This window comes from Pangasianodon hypophthalmus, chromosome 6, assembly GCF_027358585.1.
Source record: "Pangasianodon hypophthalmus isolate fPanHyp1 chromosome 6, fPanHyp1.pri, whole genome shotgun sequence".
NCBI classification, from domain to species: Eukaryota; Metazoa; Chordata; class Actinopteri; order Siluriformes; family Pangasiidae; genus Pangasianodon; species Pangasianodon hypophthalmus.
In genome coordinates this window covers 18,216,351-18,238,796 of record NC_069715.1, presented here as the reverse complement: position 1 = coordinate 18,238,796, position 22,446 = coordinate 18,216,351, and the positions used below count along the sequence as shown (strand labels likewise).

At 44.3% G+C, this 22,446-nt stretch overlaps 2 protein-coding genes across 11 annotated transcripts in view; one reads left to right on the top strand and one right to left on the bottom strand.

Moving 5' to 3' along the window:
• Window positions 1-22,446, bottom strand: part of reln (reelin) — a 438,322-nt gene that overhangs the window by 91,042 nt on the left and 324,834 nt on the right. For all 10 annotated transcript variants that reach the window (XR_008301877.1, XM_026932718.3, XM_034305511.2 and 7 more), the window contains one exon: window positions 15,313-15,467. Coding sequence is in view for 9 of the 10 variants with exons in the window: in XM_026932718.3 (XP_026788519.2) it covers window positions 15,313-15,467 (155 nt within the window). In the remaining variant the exon portion in view is untranslated. The remainder of the gene's footprint in view (window positions 1-15,312; window positions 15,468-22,446) is intronic.
• LOC128318504 (uncharacterized) lies at window positions 6,723-15,306 on the top strand. The gene is made up of 2 exons (XM_053234676.1): window positions 6,723-11,885; window positions 12,490-15,306. The coding sequence occupies exon 1, from the start codon at window positions 6,866-6,868 to the stop codon at window positions 8,468-8,470; it is 1,605 nt and encodes a 534-aa protein (XP_053090651.1). The 5' UTR covers window positions 6,723-6,865; the 3' UTR covers window positions 8,471-11,885; window positions 12,490-15,306.

Here is a 22,446-nt window from a genome sequence, read left to right as displayed (position 1 = left end):
GTGACCACACAGGAGAAACCTAGAGGCGGGAGATCAATCCTCTACTTAATCCACAAACTCCTGCCCCAAGAAACAATGTGTTCCACCATTGAGAAGGAGTGACTTCCAATTAACTGGACAGTCTGCAATACTACCTGTTGGGAAGGGAATTTGATCTAGACATGGATCACTGAGCACTCACCTGGCTGCAGACCATGAAGGATAGGAATACCCGTATGACTCCTTAGTACCTGGCCTTACAGCCATTCAAGTTCCACATCCACCATAAAGCAGGGGCTCAAAACATCACAGCCAACTATCAGTCACAGGCTAAATTTCACCAGTCAAAGAGAAGGGGGCGTGATGTGACAGAGACTCGTACAAACACATCTCTCACAACCCCAGTGCTGTCCGTTTTTCTGTGTTTGTGTTCCCGTTTTGTGTGTGTGTTTTTAAGTGTGTAGGTGTGCCAGACAGGACATGTTCTAATCCATCATGGTTGAGATACCAGTGTGCAGTGCATCTCAGGCTTTAAAAATCACTTCCTCTCCTAGATAGGGGGCCACAGATATGATCCATCTAATGATATTGTTTTGTATTCTTTAATAAATATTGCCTTTGGCAATAGTGAACATCACTTGCCACCACTCTGTCCAAGGCTGTCTGTTTGTCTGTGCATGTGTTCCTGTTTTGTGTGTGTAAAGTGTACAGGTGTGCTAAAAGGGTCATGCTCTAATCCATCATTGATGAGATGCACCAGTATGCAGTGCATCTCAGGCTTTAAGAAATGCTTCCAATGATTTTCATGGAAATGTGGCTCAAGAGCAACATGCTGAACAGTGCTAGTGAGCTAGAGGGCCATAACACCTTAAGGGCCCACAGAACAGTTGTGGACTCCAGTAAAGGAAAGAGAGTGTTTGCATCTTTGTAAACAAAGCTTGGTGCATGGACACTGTTGTTTCTCAGACCCACTGTTCAATTGATATTGAGTTCTGCATTAATAAGTGTCGACTCTTCTACCAGCCCCATGAATTCACATGTACCATAATTGCTGCCATTTATGCTCCTCTAGTCGCTAATTCCAAGTCAGCCATGAATGAACTTGGTGCTGGTATTGGCAAGCTATTAACAGTATGCCCAGATGGAGCATTTTTACTGTCACTGGTGATTTTATTCATGCTAGTTTAAGGACTGTTGTCCCAAAATTCTGGCCTTCCTCACTAACAGTCCATAGTCTGTTAGGTTTGACATCCAAAAGTCCTACACCCTCATACCGAACGCTGGCATCCCACAGGGTGCTTAGCCCTTTCCACTACTCTCTGTTCCCCCACTACTGCATACCTGTTCATGGTTCAAATGTCATAATCAAATTCACTGATGACCCCACGATGGTAGGCCTGATCAGCACACCATATTGCCAGGTGATGGAGTGCTAACAACATCCTCTCCTTCAACACCCAGAAGACCAAGGAGGTCATTGTGGACTACCGCCAGACTAAAATGAGCCACACACACATACACACACCCCTATCTACTGTACATCAATGCAGCTGAGGTAGAGTGTGTGGCCAGCTTTAAGTTCTTGGGTGCCACATCTCCGAGGACCTCACCTGGGCAACCTCCACCCTGATCAAGACGATGCATCAACATCATTACTTCTTAAGGAGACTGAGGAAAGCTCACCTATCTAATCAGATACTAGTATAATCTCTGTTGAGCAACACATGCGACTTCTGAGATGCCAGAGATGCCAGTGATCCTGACCCCTTCTGCTCCTCCTCGCTGCCTGACCCATCCTGATGCCCTCCTTCTGGGTGGAGTTCTTATCGGTTGAGTTTGCTCGCTGCTGCTGGGGGTGGCCCCATATGGACTGCCTGAAGAACTGTTTGGATTGCTGGGGATGGCGCCACCTGGGGGCTGTGGAGATGGCATGAGGATCACATATGGGGAGCTGTACTGTAATGGCTTGGGACTGCGATTGCTGTAGTGGCTTTGGGGCTGCAGTTGCCATAAGCAGCTTCATACTCAGGACTCCATCAGTGGACAGTGGATAGATTTTAACCAGCCGGACTTCTTGCAAAAACTGTGATGAATTTATTGGTTGCACAATTGCACTATTTGTCCATATAGTACACAATAATAGAAGGGATTTATTTATAATTGCAATATCTGTTGCACCCAGATGAGGATGGGTTCCCTTTTGAGCCTGGTTCCTCTCAAGGTTTCTTCCTCATATCATCTCGGGGAGTTTTTCCTTGCCAACATCTCCACTGGCTTGCTCATTAGGGATAAATTCACAGTGATAAATTCAAATATTTACAATATATTTTTGTGAATCCATTTATTTCTGTAAAGCTGCTTTGTGACAATGTCCGTTGTTAAAAGCGCTATACAAATAAAATTGAATTGAATTGAATAGTGAGCTTCAATCATTGTTCCATCAAGATCAAATTGACAAACTGCATCTTAGTGTGGCCCAACTTATATTCATCAGTTGTTCATAAGCTCATAAGTTCCTAATTACACATTTGCACTATTTGACTATATAGTGTAGAGTTATACAAGGGAAAATATTTACAATCACGGGCGGGGATATTACGGGCGGGGATACACACAGTCTGTGCGTTGCCTGTTTGGGAGCGGAGCACGCTCAGTCGGCTCTCGAGGGAGCCGGCTGCGCACATTGCGAGCGTTTACCGCTGCGCACTCTCCGCTCCCGCTGGAGGGTGAGGAGGGAGCCCTCACTAGCGTGCCTCGCGGTGCCGGCCCCGCTTCTGCTGAGGCAGAGCGGCAGTTGCGCTCGTGGGGCTCGCAGATGGACCTGGCGGAGGGAATGGAGACAGGCCCTTTCTCCTTCCTCACCCTCCAGGTCCACTGTCCCCTCCCTGGGCTTGGAAGCACGCTCTGCAGTTTCTTCCCCCCGGGGAGCGGACTCGGCGCTCCACCTATTGTCCTCCGAGGAGGTCGATGTGGAGAGCGTCGACCCTGAGCCGCAGTCTCCTCAATACGGGGAGCTGCTCGAGGTGGTTACGCGGGCAGTCGCCAAGCTTAACATTGACTGGCCCGCTGAGTCACGGCCTGAGCCTCAGGGCTCTAGACTGGATGAGCGTTTTCTACGCAGTAGGCCGCCACCTCCGCCCCGGAGCCTGCCCTTTTTTCCGGACCTCCACACTGAGGTGTCGAGGTCCTGGAATAGGCCATTTTCAGCCCGGTTGTTCAGCCCCACATCTTCCCATTACGCTAATGTGGCGGGGCTGGACTACTCCGGTTATGCCCAGGGTTGAACAGACGCTTGCCAGCTATCTGTCCCCTGCTGCTGCATCGTCCCTGAAGGCTCCGGCGTTGCCTACCAAGCCGCTGCGGACCACCTCAGCGCTGGTAGGCAAGGCGTACACGGCAGCAGGTCAGGCCGGTGCGTGTCTGCACACCATGGCGGTGTTACAGGCGTACCAGGCCGACCTGCTTAAAGAGCTGGATGAGCAGGGGGAGAGTAAATCTGAGCAGGTAGCTGAGCTCAGGCGGGCCAGCTTTAAGTTCTTGGGTGCCACATCTCCGAGGACCTCACCTGGGCAACCTCCACCCTGATCAAGACGATGCATCAACATCATTACTTCTTAAGGAGACTGAGGAAAGCTCACCTATCTAATCAGATACTAGTATAATCTCTGTTGAGCAACACATGCGACTTCTGAGATGCCAGTGATCCTGACCCCTTCTGCTCCTCCTCGCTGCCTGACCCATCCTGATGCCCTCCTTCTGGTTGGAGTTCTTATCGGTTGAGTTCGCTCGCTGCTGCTGGGGGTGGCCCCATATGGACTGCCTGAAGAACTGTTTGGATTGCTGGGGATGGCGCCACCTGGGGGCTGTGGAGATGGCATGAGGATCACATATGGGGAGCTGTACTGTAATGGCTTGGGACTGCGATTGCTGTAGTGGCTTTGGGGCTGCAGTTGCCATAAGCAGCTTCATACTCAGGACTCCATCAGTGGACAGTGGATAGATTTTAACCAGCCGGACTTCTTGCAAAAACTGTGATGAATTTATTGGTTGCACAATTGCACTATTTGTCCATATAGTACACAATAATAGAAGGGATTTATTTATAATTGCACTATCTGTTGCACCCAGATGAGGATGGGTTCCCTTTTGAGCCTGGTTCCTCTCAAGGTTTCTTCCTCATATCATCTCGGGGAGTTTTTCCTTGCCAACGTCTCCACTGGCTTGCTCATTAGGGATAAATTCACAGTGATAAATTCAAATATTTACAATATATTTTTGTGAATCCATTTATTTCTGTAAAGCTGCTTTGTGACAATGTCCATTGTTAAAAGCGCTATACAAATAAAATTGAATTGAATTGAATAGTGAGCTTCAATCATTGTTCCATCAAGATCAAATTGACAAACTGCATCTTAGTGTGGCCCAACTTATATTCATCAGTTGTTCATAAGCTCATAAGTTCCTAATTACACATTTGCACTATTTGACTATATAGTGTAGAGTTATACAAGGGAAAATATTTACAATCACGGGCGGGGATATTACGGGCGGGGATACACACAGTCTGTGCGTTGCCTGTTTGGGAGCGGAGCACGCTCAGTCGGCTCTCGAGGGAGCCGGCTGCGCACATTGCGAGCGTTTACCGCTGCGCACTCTCCGCTCCCGCTGGAGGGTGAGGAGGGAGCCCTCACTAGCGTGCCTCGCGGTGCCGGCCCCGCTTCTGCCGAGGCAGAGCGGCAGTTGCGCTCGTGGGGCTCGCAGATGGACCTGGCGGAGAGAATGGAGACAGGCCCTTTCTCCTTCCTCACCCTCCAGGTCCACTGTCCCCTCCCTGGGCTCGGAAGCACGCTCTGCGGTTTCTTCCCCCCAGGGAGCGGACTCGGCGCTCCACCTATTGTCCTCCGAGGAGGTCGATGTGGAGAGCGTCGACCCTGAGCCGCAGTCTCCTCAATACGGGGAGCTGCTCGAGGTGGTTACGCGGGCAGTCGCCAAGCTTAACATTGACTGGCCCGCTGAGTCACGGCCTGAGCCTCAGGGCTCTAGACTGGATGAGCGTTTTCTACGCAGTAGGCCGCCACCTCCGCCCCGGAGCCTGCCCTTTTTTCCGGACCTCCACACTGAGGTGTCGAGGTCCTGGAATAGGCCATTTTCAGCCCGGTTGTTCAGCCCCACATCTTCCCATTACGCTAATGTGGCGGGGCTGGACTACTCCGGTTATGCCCAGGGTTGAACAGACGATTGCCAGCTATCTGTCCCCTGCTGCTGCATCGTCCCTGAAGGCTCCGGCGTTGCCTACCAAGCCGCTGCGGACCACCTCAAGGCGTACACGGCAGCAGGTCAGGCCGGTGCGTGTCTGCACACCATGGCGGTGTTACAGGCGTACCAGGCCGACCTGCTTAAAGAGCTGGATGAGCAGGGGGAGAGTATGTCTGAGCAGGTAGCTGAGCTCAGGTGGGCCACTGATCTGTCCCTCTGCACCACCAAGGAGACCGCCTGTGCTATCAGTCGGTCTATGGCAGTCCTGGTGGCGGCGGAGAGGCATCTCTGGCTGACCCTGTCCGATATGAAAGAGAAGGACAGGGTCGTGCTCATGGACGCCCTGCTTACTCCCTTGGGCCTGTTTGGCGACGCGGTAGACTCCGTCGTCAAGAGATACCAGCAGGCCTGTGCTCAGGCGGCGGCGTTCCAGCGGTTCCTCCCCCATCGCTCTCTAGCTCGTGGGGCTGCTGGGCGGGGACAGCCCCCTCCGTGTACGACCCCCTCCTACAGGGAGGCCCAAAAACAGACCGTCGCCTCCCGTGCTCCCCCGAGGCGGGAGCAGGAGTCGCGACGACACTCTGGGCCCGGCCCTCCGGGCACTAAGGCGGATCTGAGGACCAGATGTCTGGTCCTGATGTCCAGAAGGGCCACGGCTAAGAAGCCCTGACAGTTTTGGCCCAGGGCTTCCGAGGGCGGGCCCCTCTGGGGCGAGGCGGCATACACCTCACGGTGCCCGGGTCCCCCCAGTGCCCTCAGGAGGTCGATCTGCCAACCCTGCCACCTATGGTGCTTCAGGGTGCAGCGGCCTCCGGCGAGCGCCTCTCCCAGTTCTCGCCCGGCAACGTAGCGGGTCTGGGAGGCTCGCGGCCTCTCCTGAGGCCTTCGCAGCGGTTAGCTCATTTGCCCCATGTCGGTTCGCCGCCTCAGGGCACCCAGCTAACCGCTTCTATTACACCAGAGGTCAGTCTCGAGAGACTGATTCCCTTAGTGAGCTTTCTGGCAGCGTGGAAACTTCTGCCGAATGTGTCTCATTGGGTCCTGCGTACTGTAGAAAGAGGCTACCGAATTCAGTTCGGCTCACCTCCACCTCGTTTTTCTGGGGTTCTTCCCACTGTGGTGGGTCCCGAGCAGGCTCTGGTATTGGAGCAGGAAGTACATACTCTCCTGAGGAAGGAGACCATCGAGGTGGTCCCTCCTCATGACAGAGAGTCAGGGTTCTACAGCCGGTACTTCATTGTTCCCAAGAAGGGGGGAGGGCTGCGTCCCATTTTGGACTTGCGGCAATTGAACCTCTCAGTCGCTCGACTGAAGTTCAGGATGCTTACGGTCACTCAGGTCGTGTCTCAGATCAGGTCCGAGGACTGGTTCGTCACGATCGACCTAAAAGATGCGTATTTCCACATCTCCATCCTTCGCCCGCACAGGAAGTTCCTGAGGTTCGCTTTCGGGGGCGAAGCTTACCAGTATCGGGTTCTTCCCTTCGGCCTAGCACTCTCACCCCGCACCTTCACGAAGTGCGTGGATGCTGCCCTGGCTCCTATGCGACTACAGGGCATCCGCATACTGAACTATATCGACGACTGGTTGATTTTAGCTCATTCAGAGCAGATGGCGGCTCGGCATCGAGATGAAGGAACTGGGGTTAAGACTAAACGCCGAGAAAAGCGTGCTTTCTCCAGCTCAGAGAACCGCTTATCTAGGCGTCGTGTGGGATTCGACCACGATGCAGGCACGTTTGTCTCCTGCTCAGATCGAGTCGGTCCTCACAGCGGTCGCGAGAGTGAAAGTAGGCCGGTCACTCACTGTAAAGCAGTTTCAGAGACTGCTGGGCCTATTGGCAGCTGCGTCCAACGTGATACCGTTTGGCCTGCTGCACATGAGACCCCTACAGTGGTGGCTCAAGACCAGGGGGTTTTTCCGAAACAGAGGAAACCCGCTCCGCATGATCAAGGTCACGCGGCGATGCCGCCGTGCCTTAGCTGTGTGGAGAGAACCTGGGTTCTTGTCTCAGGGCCCGGTCCTGGGAGCTCCTGGTCGCCGCGTAGTGCTAGCGATGGATGCGTCCCTCACCGGATGGGGAGCGGTCATGAGTGGCCGTCCTGCCCGTGGTCTGTGGAGCGGCCGCCATCTCACTTGGCACATCAACCGCCTGGAGATGCTGGCCGTGTTTCTAGCTCTGAAACACTTTCTCCCAGACCTAAGAGGCCGCCACGTGTTGGTGCGCACCGACAACACCACGGTGGTCTCTTACATCAACTGCCAGGGAGGTCTGCGTTCGCGCCCCCTTTACAGGCTGGCGCTCCAGATCCTTGTGTGGTCCCAAGGGAACCTCCTCTCATTGAGAGCGGCCTACATCCCTGGTCATCTCAACGTGGGAGCGGATGCCCTGTCGAGGCAGGGGCCGGAGGTGGTGGAGGTCATATGGTGTATGTTCAGCAGAGCCCAGGTGGATCTGTTTGCGACGCAGGAGACGTCGCACTGTCCACTTTGGTTCTCTCTGACTCATCCAGCTCCTCTTGGACTGGATGCCATGGTACCTCCAGCTCGATCTCGGGTCCCCTCGTGGGACCTGGCCGTGGTTTTAGAGGCTCTCTGCAAGCCCCCCTTCCAGCCCATAGAGGAGATTTCGGACCGTCTTCTGACGTTAAAAACTGCCTTTCTCTTGGCAATTTCCTCTCTTAGGAGAGTGGGGGATCTTCAGGCCCTCTCGGTGGCCCCTTCCTATTTAGACTTTGTGCCTGGTTTGGCCAAAGCATTCTTGTACCCCCGAGCGGGGTACGTACCGAAAGTCCCCTCCTCGGCACCACGGCCGGTCGTGCTGCAGGCTTTCTGTCCTCCTCCCTTCAGGGAGCCCGACCATCGGAAGCTCAATTGTACGTGTCCAGTGCGAGCACTGGACGCGTACGTCCACAGAACTGCCCTGTGGAGAAAGGCGGACCAGTTGCTTGTGTGCTTTGGTCCCTCTAAGAGGGGTTTTCCTGCTTCTAAGCAGACCCTCAGCCGGTGGATTGTAGAATCCATTTCTCTGGCTTTCGAGTCCTCTGGTCTCCCCAGTCCTCTGGGGGTCAAGGCTCACTCTACCCGAGCGGTGGCGGCCTCTAAGGCCTTTCTGGCAGGTGTGTCCTTACAGGACATCTGCAACGTGGCGGGATGGTCCACGCCCCTGACCTTTGCCAGGTTTTATGACCTAGATACGCGAGCCACTCCCGGCTCCTCTGTCCTTGTGCCTTAGGCTTGCCTCCTCCTGGAGGCAGGGACTTGTAAGTCTGGCGGCGTGGGTATACTCGTTCCCATAGCGTTTCGTGACGCAGCTCGAGTTCCTGAAGGGGAACGTCTCCAGGTTACGTATGTAACCATGGTTCCCCGAGGGAACGAGACGCTGCGTCTCGGTGCCACACTTCCGGCGTCCCTGCGGCGCTTGCTTCATTTTCCAGTAAGCTAACGTAGGGCTCGTCGCTCAGGCTTTTATGCTTCCGGGTCGCTACGTCACCCCGCCCGTGACGTCTCGCCCATCCATTGGACGGATTAGACACGTGATTCAGAGCGCGGTCACGCGGGGGCGTTCCCATAGCGTTTCGTGACGCAGCGTCTCGTTCCCTCGGGGAACCATGGTTACATACGTAACCTGGAGACGTTTTCTTCCTCATATTGTCTCAGGGAGTTTTTCCTTGCCACCATCACCTCTGGCTTGCTCATTAGGGATACATTTATGAATTTAAAATTTATATCTGGAATTTATATTCATGTAAAGCTGCCTTATCACATTGTTAAAAGCGCTATACAAATAAAATTGAACTGAATTGAATAGTGTGGTACAGCAGCTTAAAGGCCCTCCACTGGGTGGTGAAAATGCCCAACACATCACTGGTATCCAGCTACTGTCCATTGCAGACATCTATCAGACACTGTCTATGGACAATGAAATGTATCATGAAGGACATTTTGAATCCCAACCATAGACCACGTGAAGTGGCAGGTGAGGTGATGTGGCAAGGAAAAACTCCCTGAGACAATCCAGATCCTGTAGCATCTGGGAAGTGCTACAGGAGCCTCTGCTGCTGTACCAGCAAGCTAAGAAGCATCTTCTTCACCTTGGCAATCAATTTACTGAGCTCCTCACAATGCCACCAAACCCCACACACCAGATTGCACTCAGTACAACATAAAAAAAATTCTTTACAGAAACCTGGACCAAACATTACACAAGAGCTCCACATAGTTGCCACAGGAACCATAAAACATTAGAACATCCCTGACCAGAGGATGAATTCTCTTAGCCAAGAGGAACCCTGCTGAACCTATTGATTTGGGCCGTTGACCAAAACCAGATGGCTGGTCCACAGGATAAAACTCAAGGACCCTTAGCCATAAATCTGATAACCTGGGGGGGGACACACCCAGGCAAGTTCTTTCTTGACTTCTCATATTCCACAGACTGCAACAGTACACTCCATATAGTCTACGATGACTGTGAACATTGTAGACTATATGGACTATATGATACATTAACAACTGCAATTTATTTTGTACTTATCAAGCTTATAGTCACAAGGTTACCCTTATTCATTTGCTTATTTAGCATGCATTATTATGGTTGATCAGGGTGTTTATAACAACTAATATATGTCTTGTTTGGTAAGTGCAAGGAAAGGAGAGCAAGGAAATTTAGGTAGAATGTCATTATATGCATGTGTTAGTATTTGGGATATAGTTTGATCTACAGTTCATGAAAAAGTGTGAAAGCACATGACTGCAGAAACAATAGACTGATTATCGTCATAGGCGGACAATATGTCTTACACCCTGCCCTAAGACAATGTTTCATTGTTGAGTCGAGCGGAGTCGAGAGGAGTTGAGTCATCCATTAAGAATCACTAAGAGCACCAAGAGCTCTGATTTAAAGTTTTCGCCCCTCAACATCATGAGGAGTTCACGCTCACTCTGAGACTCCGCATCAAGACTGGCTCCTGTAAAGCCTCCAACTCCTGCCTTTGCACCACCGTTTCACTCATCAACGCTCTTTTGCAGCCTGCCTATCAGACTCTGCTGAGTGCGCTCCTCACACCATTCACCATCCTGAATGCTTTCCTGAGACTCCACTGAAGAGCTGACCAGACTGGTGAATCCACATTGTCGGGAAACCCCTCCAGACAATGATGCAATGAGGGAATCCCCATTCAAAGAGACAATGCAAACACAAGTACAGTACCTCCAGATTCTTGCTGAACTGGTGCTTTTAATACAAAGTTTAAAGCATTTCTAAAGAAAGGAAAGAAGGTTAAATTGATAAGTTGATGGTTCATTCAGGTCATGGTCTGAGAAACAGCATACAGTGCTAGAAACTCAGGATTTCAGTGTGTGTGTTTGTTAGATTAGTTTCTGTGTTTCAGAATACTGTAATAAAGTCTCGTCAGATTTTAAAGGCAAGTGTCTTGTGACTCTGTGTTTATAATTAGTGCATTAAAATGCTGATCTTTTAATCATGCTCTTAACATAGTCTTTTCACTATATTTAGGATACTATTGCCATGGCTACAGAGGTAATATCCCATGCACAATTAATAAATACATTAATTTCAACTTATCGCATATCACGTATTGAATTGTTGATTAGTCATTGGCCATTAATATCCATAGAATAGAACAACAATTCTATTGCCTAGCAGGCATTACATATTTGTACTAGCAGGAGCATAATTTGGTGGTTAGCACAGGTATATTGCTATTTGAGTTTAATCCAATTTTTATTGTTTGCATTCAGTTGCTATTTTTGTGAACAGAAAAAGAGCCCTTCCAATTATGTGAGTTGAACAGCACAAAACAGGGTGCATTATTTAAAATCTAACAGTACAGTCAGATTTTATTTGTGTTACTGTCTCTTGAGCCAGAGATGATACTTTTCTGGTTATCACTGGAATATTGCTACTAGTCTGTGGTGTAAACCAATTTTTTTCTGGGCTCAACTGCATTCGGATTTTGCTTGTTTGTCCCAAGTGTAAAAGCAATGCCAAGAGGAGTTCAAATGCACACTGTCCCATTTCTTACAAGTATTAATGTTGCTCACATTCAGTCTAAAAATACTTTAGCTAAGTAGTAATTAAATACAATGAATTAAATTATTTTATCTTTTATTACTTTCTTCTTCTTTTAACAAAAAAGAACTAAATTTTCAGTTGTAGTTACTAAGGACAACTTCACATCAAAATCTATGAAGAGGTGTTCAAGGAGGTCTCAAATTAAATTTTAATAAGCATTTCAAACCACTTAATTTTAATCCTTAACTTAATAAACAATGCAACAGTGTGTTAAAACATAACCAGATCCCTGAGATGTTTATTTATTCCTCTTCAGTAGCTGCATTTTCTGGGTCAGAGTCACGGTGGATCCATGCTGTTGAACTAGTGGTGTTTGTGTGGCCTATATCGTTTGTGTGCTCCCTGTTTTGCTGGGAGTTTCTTGCCTGAGTCGGCATTTAAATTATACCATTTTTTTCTTTTTCATCAATAATTTTGCGCTATCATTTTCATCTGTTGTATTTTTCACTTTCCCTTTTTGTTTTTTTTCGAAGAACTTGTTTTTTTCTAAAGACAGCAATCAGAGGCCATCCACGCTGGACCCATCTAACATCGCAACAACTCTTCGACTAAGGTACGTTAAACACTCAACAGGGCAAACATTCAGCTTGTTCAGTGTGTCGAGTGCAGGATGTTTAGTCATTCTTCCTCCATCATTAGTTATATTTGTGCTAAGTGTATATTAGTTAGCTCTCTGACGGAGAAGATTGCAGCATTATAGGTTTGCAAGGATTGTAATGCTTTGCCTGTTTGGATGTTCCAGTAGGTGCATAAACAGGCTCCAGTTAGTCCAGAATACAGCAGTGAGAATCCTTACTAGAACCAGAAGATATGACCACATCACCCCAATCTTATCAACACTGCATTGGCTCCCAATCAAATTTCGCATTGATTATAAAATACTACTTTTGACCTATAAAGCACTGAATGGTCTCAAGCTACAGTACCTGAGCAAACTTTTGGTCTTTTTACTTTTTTACACACCTATTTCGATTAAAAGGTGCAGGCTATTTGTTGGTACCTCCAATAGTGAAGGCTACAGCAGGGGATAGAGATTTCTTTTACAAGGCACCACAGTTATGGACGAACCTTCCAATTAATGTTTGGAGTCAGACACAGTATTAGTGTTTAAGTCTAGCCCAGAAACATTTTTTTTTAGTCAAGCCTTTTGTGAATAGTTTTTCCTTAGGTAAAGGAGCAGATCTGGATGGTTCGCGGGCCTGAGATGTTTGGATGCTGTCGCCCCTCCACTCTCACGTGTCACTCAGGTTTGTTGATGGTGGAGTGGCTGGCCACTTTATATCCCAGGGTGCCCTCATGTCTGTGTTACCTTCTGGCTCTCCCTTTTAGTTATGCTGTCATAGCTAGTCTTGCCGGAGTCCCTGCTTGCACTCTGCACACAAAGTACATTGTCCTTAACCATTATGGGACAGTAAGCATACCTAATAATTTCTCCCTCTCTCTCTCTCTGTCGAGCTACACATGCTACTCCTGAGATACCAGTGATCCTGACCCCTTCTGCTCTCTGGACCTGCTTGATCCATCCTGATCCATCCACTCCAACTTCTGGTTGGCGTTCTCATCAATTGGAAATCACGCGCTGCTGCTGAGGATGTCCCCACATGTATCGCCTGAAGATCATTGAGATTACTGAGGATGGTACCACTTAAAAACCATGAACATGCCTTTGGACCATAATTCATATGAACAGTTATGCTATGATGGCATAGGACTACAATTGCTATTATAGCGTTAGGACTGCAATTGCCACAAACGGTTTTGCACTCAAGTCTCCATCAGTGAACAGTGGATAAGTTCAACAAACCGACTTCATGTAGAAATGAATTTCCTGGTTACATCATTGCACTATTTGTCCATGTACTACACAGTTATAGAAGGGATTTATTTATGATTTCATTATCTGTCATCACCCAGATGACAATGTGTTCCCTTTTGAGTCTGGTTCCTCTCAAGGTTTCTTCATCATATCATTTCCTCTGGCTTGCTCATTAGAGATAAATTCTACACTTAAAATGTATATCTTGAATGCATTTATTTCTGTAACGCTGCTTTGTGACAATGTCCATTGTTAAAAGTGCTATATAAATAAATTGAATTGAAGTGAATTGAATTGGATCTGGAACTTATCCAGGCTGGGAGGCAGGAATACACCCTGGATGGAATGTCACTCCATTGCAGGGTACCATGCACATACATATTCAAATACTTATTACACCAACAAGGCAAACCAGTATATACTAATAGTTTACAGTCAAATCATGTTATTGATGTTATGTACAATCATTACTATAATTAAATATTTAAATCTTCTCTCTTAAATATCTACTCATTTGATTTGAATGGCCACATTGAAATAGCACATTGAAATAGCTGTTTATCAAAGATGATGCCCACTGGAAAAAATGTATTGCAGTCATCGAAATTTCAAAATTATTTTGTCTATAAGGAGTAAATGGAAACAAGGAGTAAATGGAAACCATAACATCACAGTACAGTGCAAACTATGCCTTCCAGCTGTGAAGACGCTGTCTTTATTGAAGGACCTGATATCCAATTTAAAGAACCATTTAAGCATAGAAATCATGTAAGCTAGGTTAGCTGAAATTATTTAGTGTTAGTTACTGCTTTGAAATTTGCTGATTTGCATGATCACAGTTGTAAGTAACGCTGCCATTACCTGGGAACGTCCTGTATTTTGGTAGAAATTAACATGATTCCCCCTATGATCACATGACTCTATCCATTCCTGGTACCCTGGATGCCTAGCTGTCAAAGCCAGTAAGGGGAACTCCCGCCAACCCCCCAAGGTCGATCGGTGAAATGAAGAAAGATCACGGCCTTGATTAGCATGTTTTTTGAAATAGCCTAATGTACATGTAGATGGTATAGACTTTTTTAATGTTGTGTTTGATGGTAATGATGTTATTTCCTTCTACTTGTTAACATTAGTTAATGGAATTTGAATGTACAAAGAACTGAATTTTTTGCTGAATCAAACTTTTAAACAAATAAAAACGTGTTTAGTAAGGACATACTCTATAACAAGATCTAAGATCATGTTGCAAAATTATGAAAATTAATAATATTTTCAATCTTCAAATTTTAGATGGTCAATGCACTTGCAGATATGTACTCCACTGTCACTTCTCATTTCCATCATAACTTCAGCTGAAACTCCGAAAGTTGTTCTCTGAAATGCTTTTGTGATGTTGCTGATGTTGTTCATATTGCATTTCTCTCGACTTTATTTACATATGTGACCTTGAAGTAATCCAAAACTAATCAGATTAGATTACTTTCATATTGTGATACTTGGGTTACATTACTGATTACATGTTTATGAAGTAAGTTGTAACTGCATCAGAATACATTTTTAAAGTCACTCTCCCAGCCCTGATCTTTAACCTGTCTTTTTTTTTTAATTTAAGTGTGGATTGTGAACTGTTCACTTTCAAAATAAAACCATACACACTTTGTAAGTCTTTACATTTGGGTAAATAATAGTAAAGATGCTGTAAAATCTATGTGACAGTAAACAGAAAACATTTGTTGTAGTTTTTTTTGTTAATCATTAAAATATAAAATATAAACTTTATAAGTGAAATCTAAGCATACATTACTAGGAAATAGCCACTGTTTTGCATTGTGCACACTTACCATTTTAAAAGGAATGTGAGAGGACTGGAAGGAATGTGTTCCACATTTTCAAACTGTGATTATATTCATGAAAATACCAAAATATACCTACATGCAGACTCTGAGTTGTGGATGTTGGCTGGCTTGCTATATTTCTGACTAAAAACTGACTTCTGAATATTACCAAATATTATGAAATAAAGGTTGAACTTTTATAAGCTAACTACACCAACTAACACTACACCTAACTACAGTAAACTTGGAAATTGAACCAGATGTGAAATCAATAGAGTGATGATGATAATGATGATAGCAGTGAAGATGAATAAAAGGCATACACTGACCTTAAACTGCATGACCCAGTCTTTGTCTGGGATGATGTCACGTGTAACAGCATACACCTCTTGGCCATCTGCTTTGCCACATACCATTACCTCATCTGGTGAGAGGCAGAATTGTTGTACAGAGCAATCCTCTGAGAAGAGCCAGTGGTCACTTACTGTGAAAGCAGTTTAAAAAAAGTTTTCAATAGTTATTCAAATTGCATGTATAAAATTCATGAAACAGTATAAACAACTGTGAATTGAATTGTGTGCATCACCTATTCATTTCACATCCAAAATGTACTTACGTTCCAGTCCACATATATAAGGATATTTTTGAAAACATAATTTTTACCCATCTGTATAAAAAATTCCATTCAGAGGAACAGTGAAACAGTTCAGGAACCTTTGTCTACACAGAAAGGCGAAAATATTTTAAAACCACTGAGATGAGCACTCTGGCCAATTAAGGGGTGATGGTATGTTATAAACTGTTATGTCAACTCTCAAGTATAATTTTAAGGGCATATGTACTGAGCTATATTGAAGGTGACATGCAGAAAATACCTACCAAGATGACAAACACAAGGATTCATCTGTGTGAACTGATGGTGACTTAGAACTACTGCTTAAGTTTGCACTCCAATAAAAGAGTGTTTGCTTGTGAGTGGTGGATTCAGGAGCAGTAGAGTGCATATCATATTTGAATGCCTCTGCTGAGGCATTATAATAATAAAACAAAGAAAATCAATTACAAAAACATTATCAAAATTTAGCTGCAAGCAACGCTTAAGGAGGGCAAGCACTATCTGGTCCAACCACTTAGTGAAGAAGACCAGAAGCTAATGGTATCATCAACACATGTACCCAGTGAGATATACTAAATTGGAAAGAAAGACATCAAGTTGTTGCTAAGATATTGCCTCATGTTCTGTTTTCAGTAGCCATCCCAAGTTGCAAATGAAGTCAAACCTTGGGGTTTTTCAATAAGATAGATAAGATAACAATTTATTGATCCCCAGGGGAAATTAGAGAGCTGCAACAGGCTGCTGCTATCATGGCACCATCAGAAGAATGACCTAATTTTAGGTCATGTTGGTAAATATATGTGACAAGTTTGGTGTCATTACATTAAAGCCTTGCTGAAAAATTCCCTTTTTTCAGCAAGGCTGAACCTGTTTGCAGGTTAGTGATGAAAGACCCCACAAATCAAAGAAATCTGGGATGCAAGTTTTGTTTGCGTTGGTCTTACAATGCTTTGAATCAGATTTGGTGAAAACTGAATGAAGTTTTTGTTAAATATAAAAAATGGTAGGTTTTCTGTTTGGTAAATCACAAATTCTTTACTTCAGCATCTGCCAGAGAATAAAGTGAAAGAAGAATTGTGACTGCATCCTGAGCATTTAAAATGTTATGAGCAGTTTTATTGCTATGTGAATTATAGCACTCTCTAGATGGGATTTAAATAAAACTTCTTTCAGTCCCTAAGGTCCTTTACTCCCCTACAAAGTTTGGTCTAAATACATCACCCTGTTGCCAAGATATGCCCTTGGTTCCCATTTGGTGACTTTGCCATCAAATTTTGCATTTGGGTGTTCATGGGTATTGGATAAAATTTGTAGGAGAAGAAGTGAAAAAGTTTTTGTTAAAATTCAAAATGGCTGACTTTGCTTGGCAAATCACAAAATCATTACATCAGCACCACTTGGCACATTCCAGGTAATCAAGAGAAATTTAATTTCTTTGTTTTATTATTACATCTTCAGCAGAGACACCTGAATATGATATGCAATATACAGCTCCTGAATCCAGTTCTCAAAAGTGTTGAGTGGCATACTTGTATGCTTGGCATACACAAAATTGCTGTGAAGGTAGAAGCATTCTATGTGCCTCAATAGACTCCTATGTGGAAGGGTTATAATAATAAATATAGCCACAAGTGGTGATCTGCTGGGTCCAATCACTCTTTCCAAATAGTATCCCCAGTAGCCAGTTCTTGCCAGGTTGCATAGACCAATAAAGAGACCACAGATGAAAATTTTTGTCAAGTTTTATGATGATAGCACAATGGTAATTATGTGAAATGCTTTTTGAAACTGATAGGCTGAAGATGGCCATGTTTTTCAAACAATTCAGTGATGATTAAATATCCAGTTACAGATTAGCAGGACAATGCAGTACACAAAATTTTAGCTCAGTTTAAATTTTGGTTTCTGAGAAACAACTATTTTGACTTAACTCCACCCCCTATCGATGACAACACCCTGAGCTTTGCAGACTTCCTTAGAAACCTGGACTGAACATGTGTCTCAGGTTTGGTTCAAATCAGTGAGACCGATCATGATTTAGAGCTATTTGAGTAAATCATCCATGTATCTTCAGAATTGATTGAGGTTTGCTGACCATATTGTTTACAAATCTCAACATATTTTCAATGATAACTATGTCAAATGCCGGCTTAAATTGGCTGATTGAATTAATTAGATTATCATAAAAAAGCTAGGGCACCAGACAAGGCAGGTAATCTTAGGGTCTTAGGCAAGAATAGATTTTCAAAGATAGTTTTTCATGTAGGATCTAATGAGGTATGCCTTCATCAGACAGAAGTTACTAAGAGTAACATTGCAGAGGTGTGCAAATTAGTGAAGACGATGTCCAATTCCGTAATATGTCTGGCCCCATCCCATTGTGGCGTGGCGATGTAGCTTACAACAGGTTATGGTCGCTGAACTGCTGGATGTCCAGGTGGTGCTCCCAAAACAATGTGGGCTTTATAGATAATTGGACCATTTCTGAGGGCAAGGCTGGCCTGTTAGGGCAGGATGGTATCCATCCCACTTGAGAAGGTGCTGATCTCATTTCTTGAAGCTTAGCACCTAGTCTCAGAGCAGGCCTAGTTATCCAATGACAATCCAGAGCCAAGGCCAAGGAGAAGACAAGCAGAAGACAAGCAGGCAGATCATCTACTAGCTGCACTGAGTTGTCACTCAGGTTCCACCGTATTGAGACTGTGTCTGTTCCCTGAGCTAAACAAAAATGCAGAAATACTCAGAAAGTTGTTTTAGTAACTTAATTAATATAAAATTAAATCATACTGAATGCACAGCCAGCACCTTTGATCTGAAGCTAGGACTGTTAAATATTAGATCTCTACATCTAAAGGGCTTATTGTTAATAAAACTATTACTGATCAGGAGTTTAATATACTGTGTTTAACAGAAACATGGATTAAACCAAATGAGTATGTAGCATTACCTGCAGCTAGTCCTCCGGGATACAGTCACATACATCAGACCTGTCTAACTGGCAGAGGAGGAGGTGTCACTGATATTTGTAATGATAATCTAGGCATCACACAAAAACCTAGTCATAACTTCAACGTGAAGTTCTTTATACTAACAAAACATACTTAGCCACAAAAAATTTATTGACACGATTCCACTAATTATTATTTACAGATCCCCAGGGCCATATTCTGAATTCCTTTGTGAATTTGCGAATTTCATCTCTAACCTGTTTGTTTCTTTAGACAAAGCATTAATTATTGGAGACTTTAATATTTATTTTGATAACCCAGAAGACCCTCTGAGAACACTGGTTGTGTCCATTCTAGATTCAGTAGGGGTTAATCAGAATGTAGTTTTTATGGGCCTTGCTTTGTGCACAAGGTGTCATTGTCATGCTGGAACAGGTTTGAGCTAGCCCTGTTAATTCCAGAAAAAAGAAATCATAATGCTACAGCATACAAAGTGATGGTGTCCATAATATTTTGGCCATATATATATATATATATATATATATATATATATATATATATATATATATATATATGTGTGTGTGTGTGTGTGTGTGTGTATATATATATATTTATATATATATATATATATATATATATATATATATATATATTTATATATATATATATATATATATATATATATATATATATATATATAGCTTTTCTGTCTTTTCTTTATTTCAGTTCCAAGCATCCTAGACCTCATGCCTGTTTATCATGTATGAACATGGATTATTCTTTTCTGATGCTATCTGCCTGACTTCTGCTGTGGATTACAATGATGATTTTTGCCTTGCCCTTAATAAACAAGATTTTACTCACTTGAATCCTATCACCTCCATACACACGTTACAGAAAACATATGCTATAGTGGCTCACTGCTGAAGCACACTTACGGCCAGAACATATGCTTATGTGAGGACACTGGGGACTAATAACTATCAAGGAGTTCTCTACTGTCCTAAAAGGAGAATTTCCTAAAGTTAAGGGGAATATTTTGAGGGGGCTATTAGCCCAAGGCCAGCAGTGCCATAGCCTCTCCAGCCCTGCATGATCTCAGCAACAGAGTGTCCCCAACCCTGTACATGGGCTCCACCAAGGTCTGCCACCTAGCTCTGCCAAGGTTGCCCCTCTGCGTGTGTGTGTGTTAGTCTTAGTAAAGATGCTATAGAGAGTAAACTAACCCCCTTTCATCAAACTGCATTTTGACAGTTTTTCGTCCAATCAGAGTGCGCCACGTCACGAAGTCCCTCCCCTTTTTATCCAATCAGAGCGCACCGTGGCGGAAAGTCCCGCCCCCCTTTCGACCGATGAGATTCTTCTTTTTTTCCAGATGTCCCGCCCCGATCCCCCTCCCTAATTTTTGTGGGTCCGTTCACGCGCATCTGTGTTTCGTGCGGGGGTCCGTTCATGCGCTTCAACCCCCTTTTTCTCTCACCCCCCTCACCCCCTGGTCTGGGGCCCCGTGCAAATTATCCGGCCGGCGCACGAGGTCGGATTTCAGGCGGCTAGTGTCATGCCGTTCCGGTCTTAAACTTTAGCTAATATTTAATACATCTTAGATAAATTTGGATTAAAGCTAGCTAGCAAAAATTCCCCAATTGAAAGAGTTTAGGAAAAAAAACAAAACAAAACAGTGCTTAGCATCAGTTAGGTTAGTCTCGCTATTTATATTTAGCCACGTTTTACCAACAAGCATACGGGGAACATTTAATGCACAATGTACAAATTATTTATTTGTTACTGCTGTGTATAAGTGATTTATTTAAAGCTAGTCAAAGTTGATGGTCGTAGTGATGAACTTTTTTTTCCCTTTTCCCGTGTATCGTGCGATTTCGGATCTTTTATTAATACTTTATTTATTTATTTATTTTTGAAACATAAACAGTATCTCTGTTATATGCAAAAAAATATATTTTAATTCGAGCATCACATTTTATTCTGTTTCCCAGCGCGATCCTCATATTCTGAAAATATATTTTATGAAAATATCCTCATATTCTCTTTTGTCAGCCGAAAATTATATTTTAATTCATGTACCAGGATTCGTTCATTCTGATTCTCTGCAACCGCAGAGCACGTGTTGACTGAGGGGTCGCGACAGTCTACCCCTCCACCCTCTAAAGCGATGATATGATGCGTCAGGTGTATATGGTTGCTTGAGAACTTGTGACAGGTGTTTCGGTGGGAAAAGAACTTTAGGGTATATGAGAAACGAGACGGACTAACATTTTCCATGAAGAAATTCGGGGATCGACATGATGGCTCATGGTAAGTAAACTTGTTGAAATTATAAGGTATTTCTTTTCTCTTAAAAACATTGTTTAAATAAACACTTTATGTATTCTCAGCTTTAAAAGTTCAAGCTGAAATTCACCAGGTGCCTGAGTATCAGGGTAAGCTTTTCTATTAATTTCTCTTTTATTTTAACTCTTCTGTACTTTTTTTAAATATGTTTTTGTCTTTAATAAAGTTACAGCAGAAGAACTAGAGGGTATTAGCCTCACTCAGACGGATCCAGGTACCGTATCTCTCTCTGTGTTTTTTGTTTTTGGCCTCTGTTATTTAGTTCTGGTGAAAAAACTTTTTTTTTTTTTTTTTTTTTTTTTTTTACTACGCGTGACAGATTTTACATGCGGAATTAATCCTGATGAGTTTGCGAGAGGATCGGGAAGCGACAGTCTCGCCAATGATTTGGATTTGATTCTAACTGGGGCTTCGCCAGCGATCTCACGAGATCGCCGCGTTCCCTCCTCTCCTCCGAGAAGCGGAAATGGCGTAATAGAAATATCAACAATTCCGAGGCCGGTGAGGCCGCAAGTCGCGAGCGTGACACCCATCTTAAAAGCCTGTGACGCACCCCAGCGAGCGAAGAGACGGAGATTAGTCAGTAAGACACCGTCGCTAGTGAAGCGGTTATTTACAGGTTTGTCTTTTATTTCAAAATTTATTATTCATATATATATACATACATATATATAAAGGATCATTAGAAAGTCTTCTTCTAATCCCCTACAGATTCAGTCAAATCACCCACATGGTCACCCGCGTGTTCAACCAGGGAAGGGGGTCATGGATCTCAATGCGCGCGCGTGTGTGTGTGAATACGTTTTTTTGATACAAGCCTTCTTTTTTAAAACAATCAGAGACCGAAGCGGAGACCGAATCGGATAACGTCCCAGAACCGAATCAGGAAGCAGAGCGATGTCGGAGTGAGCGCCAGAGTCCCACTAGACCTCTGTTTAAGCGCAGGTTTCCTCTACGACAGAATAACGGTATGTCATCTATGTATATATTTATATTACATTTCTTCTTTATATACCTATACGTATAAGATTTTGATAGGGGTTTTTATTTTTTTCAGCCAACGTCTCTAACCAGGAAGCGAGACCTGAACGGGCACGTCGGCTGAGAATAGCGCCACCTCTCCGCCAGCACCGTGACAGCGGAATCTTGTGGCTCGCCGAAATAACGAGCGATTTGATTCGTGACCTGATTCGTGACTACAGCGCCACGTTTTCTAATGCGTGTGAAAAAGGTTTTGTGTGAAAGGTTTGAATGCATGTCCGTGTCGAGCCATATTTTGATGTTGTGAATTCATGTTTTTGAATGTATGTTAGCGTCAGGGAAATATTTCTGACGTTGTGAATGCTGGGTTATAGATAGGGGAAAATTATATAATAAAAGTGTGCAAGAAAAAAAAAATCATTTAACTCTGAAGTGTGACGTTTTATTTAGAGCCCTCGTTAAAAGTAAAAGCATACGAAATAAGCCAAAAACATAACACTATAAAACACTATAAATATATAAACACTATAAATATATAAACACTATAAACATTATAAATCATATAAACA

Coding starts and splice junctions, on each gene's coding strand:
- LOC128318504 (XM_053234676.1), top strand. CDS start 6,866: ATGAAGGAACTGGGGTTAAGACTAAACGCCGAGAAAAGCGTGCTTTCT.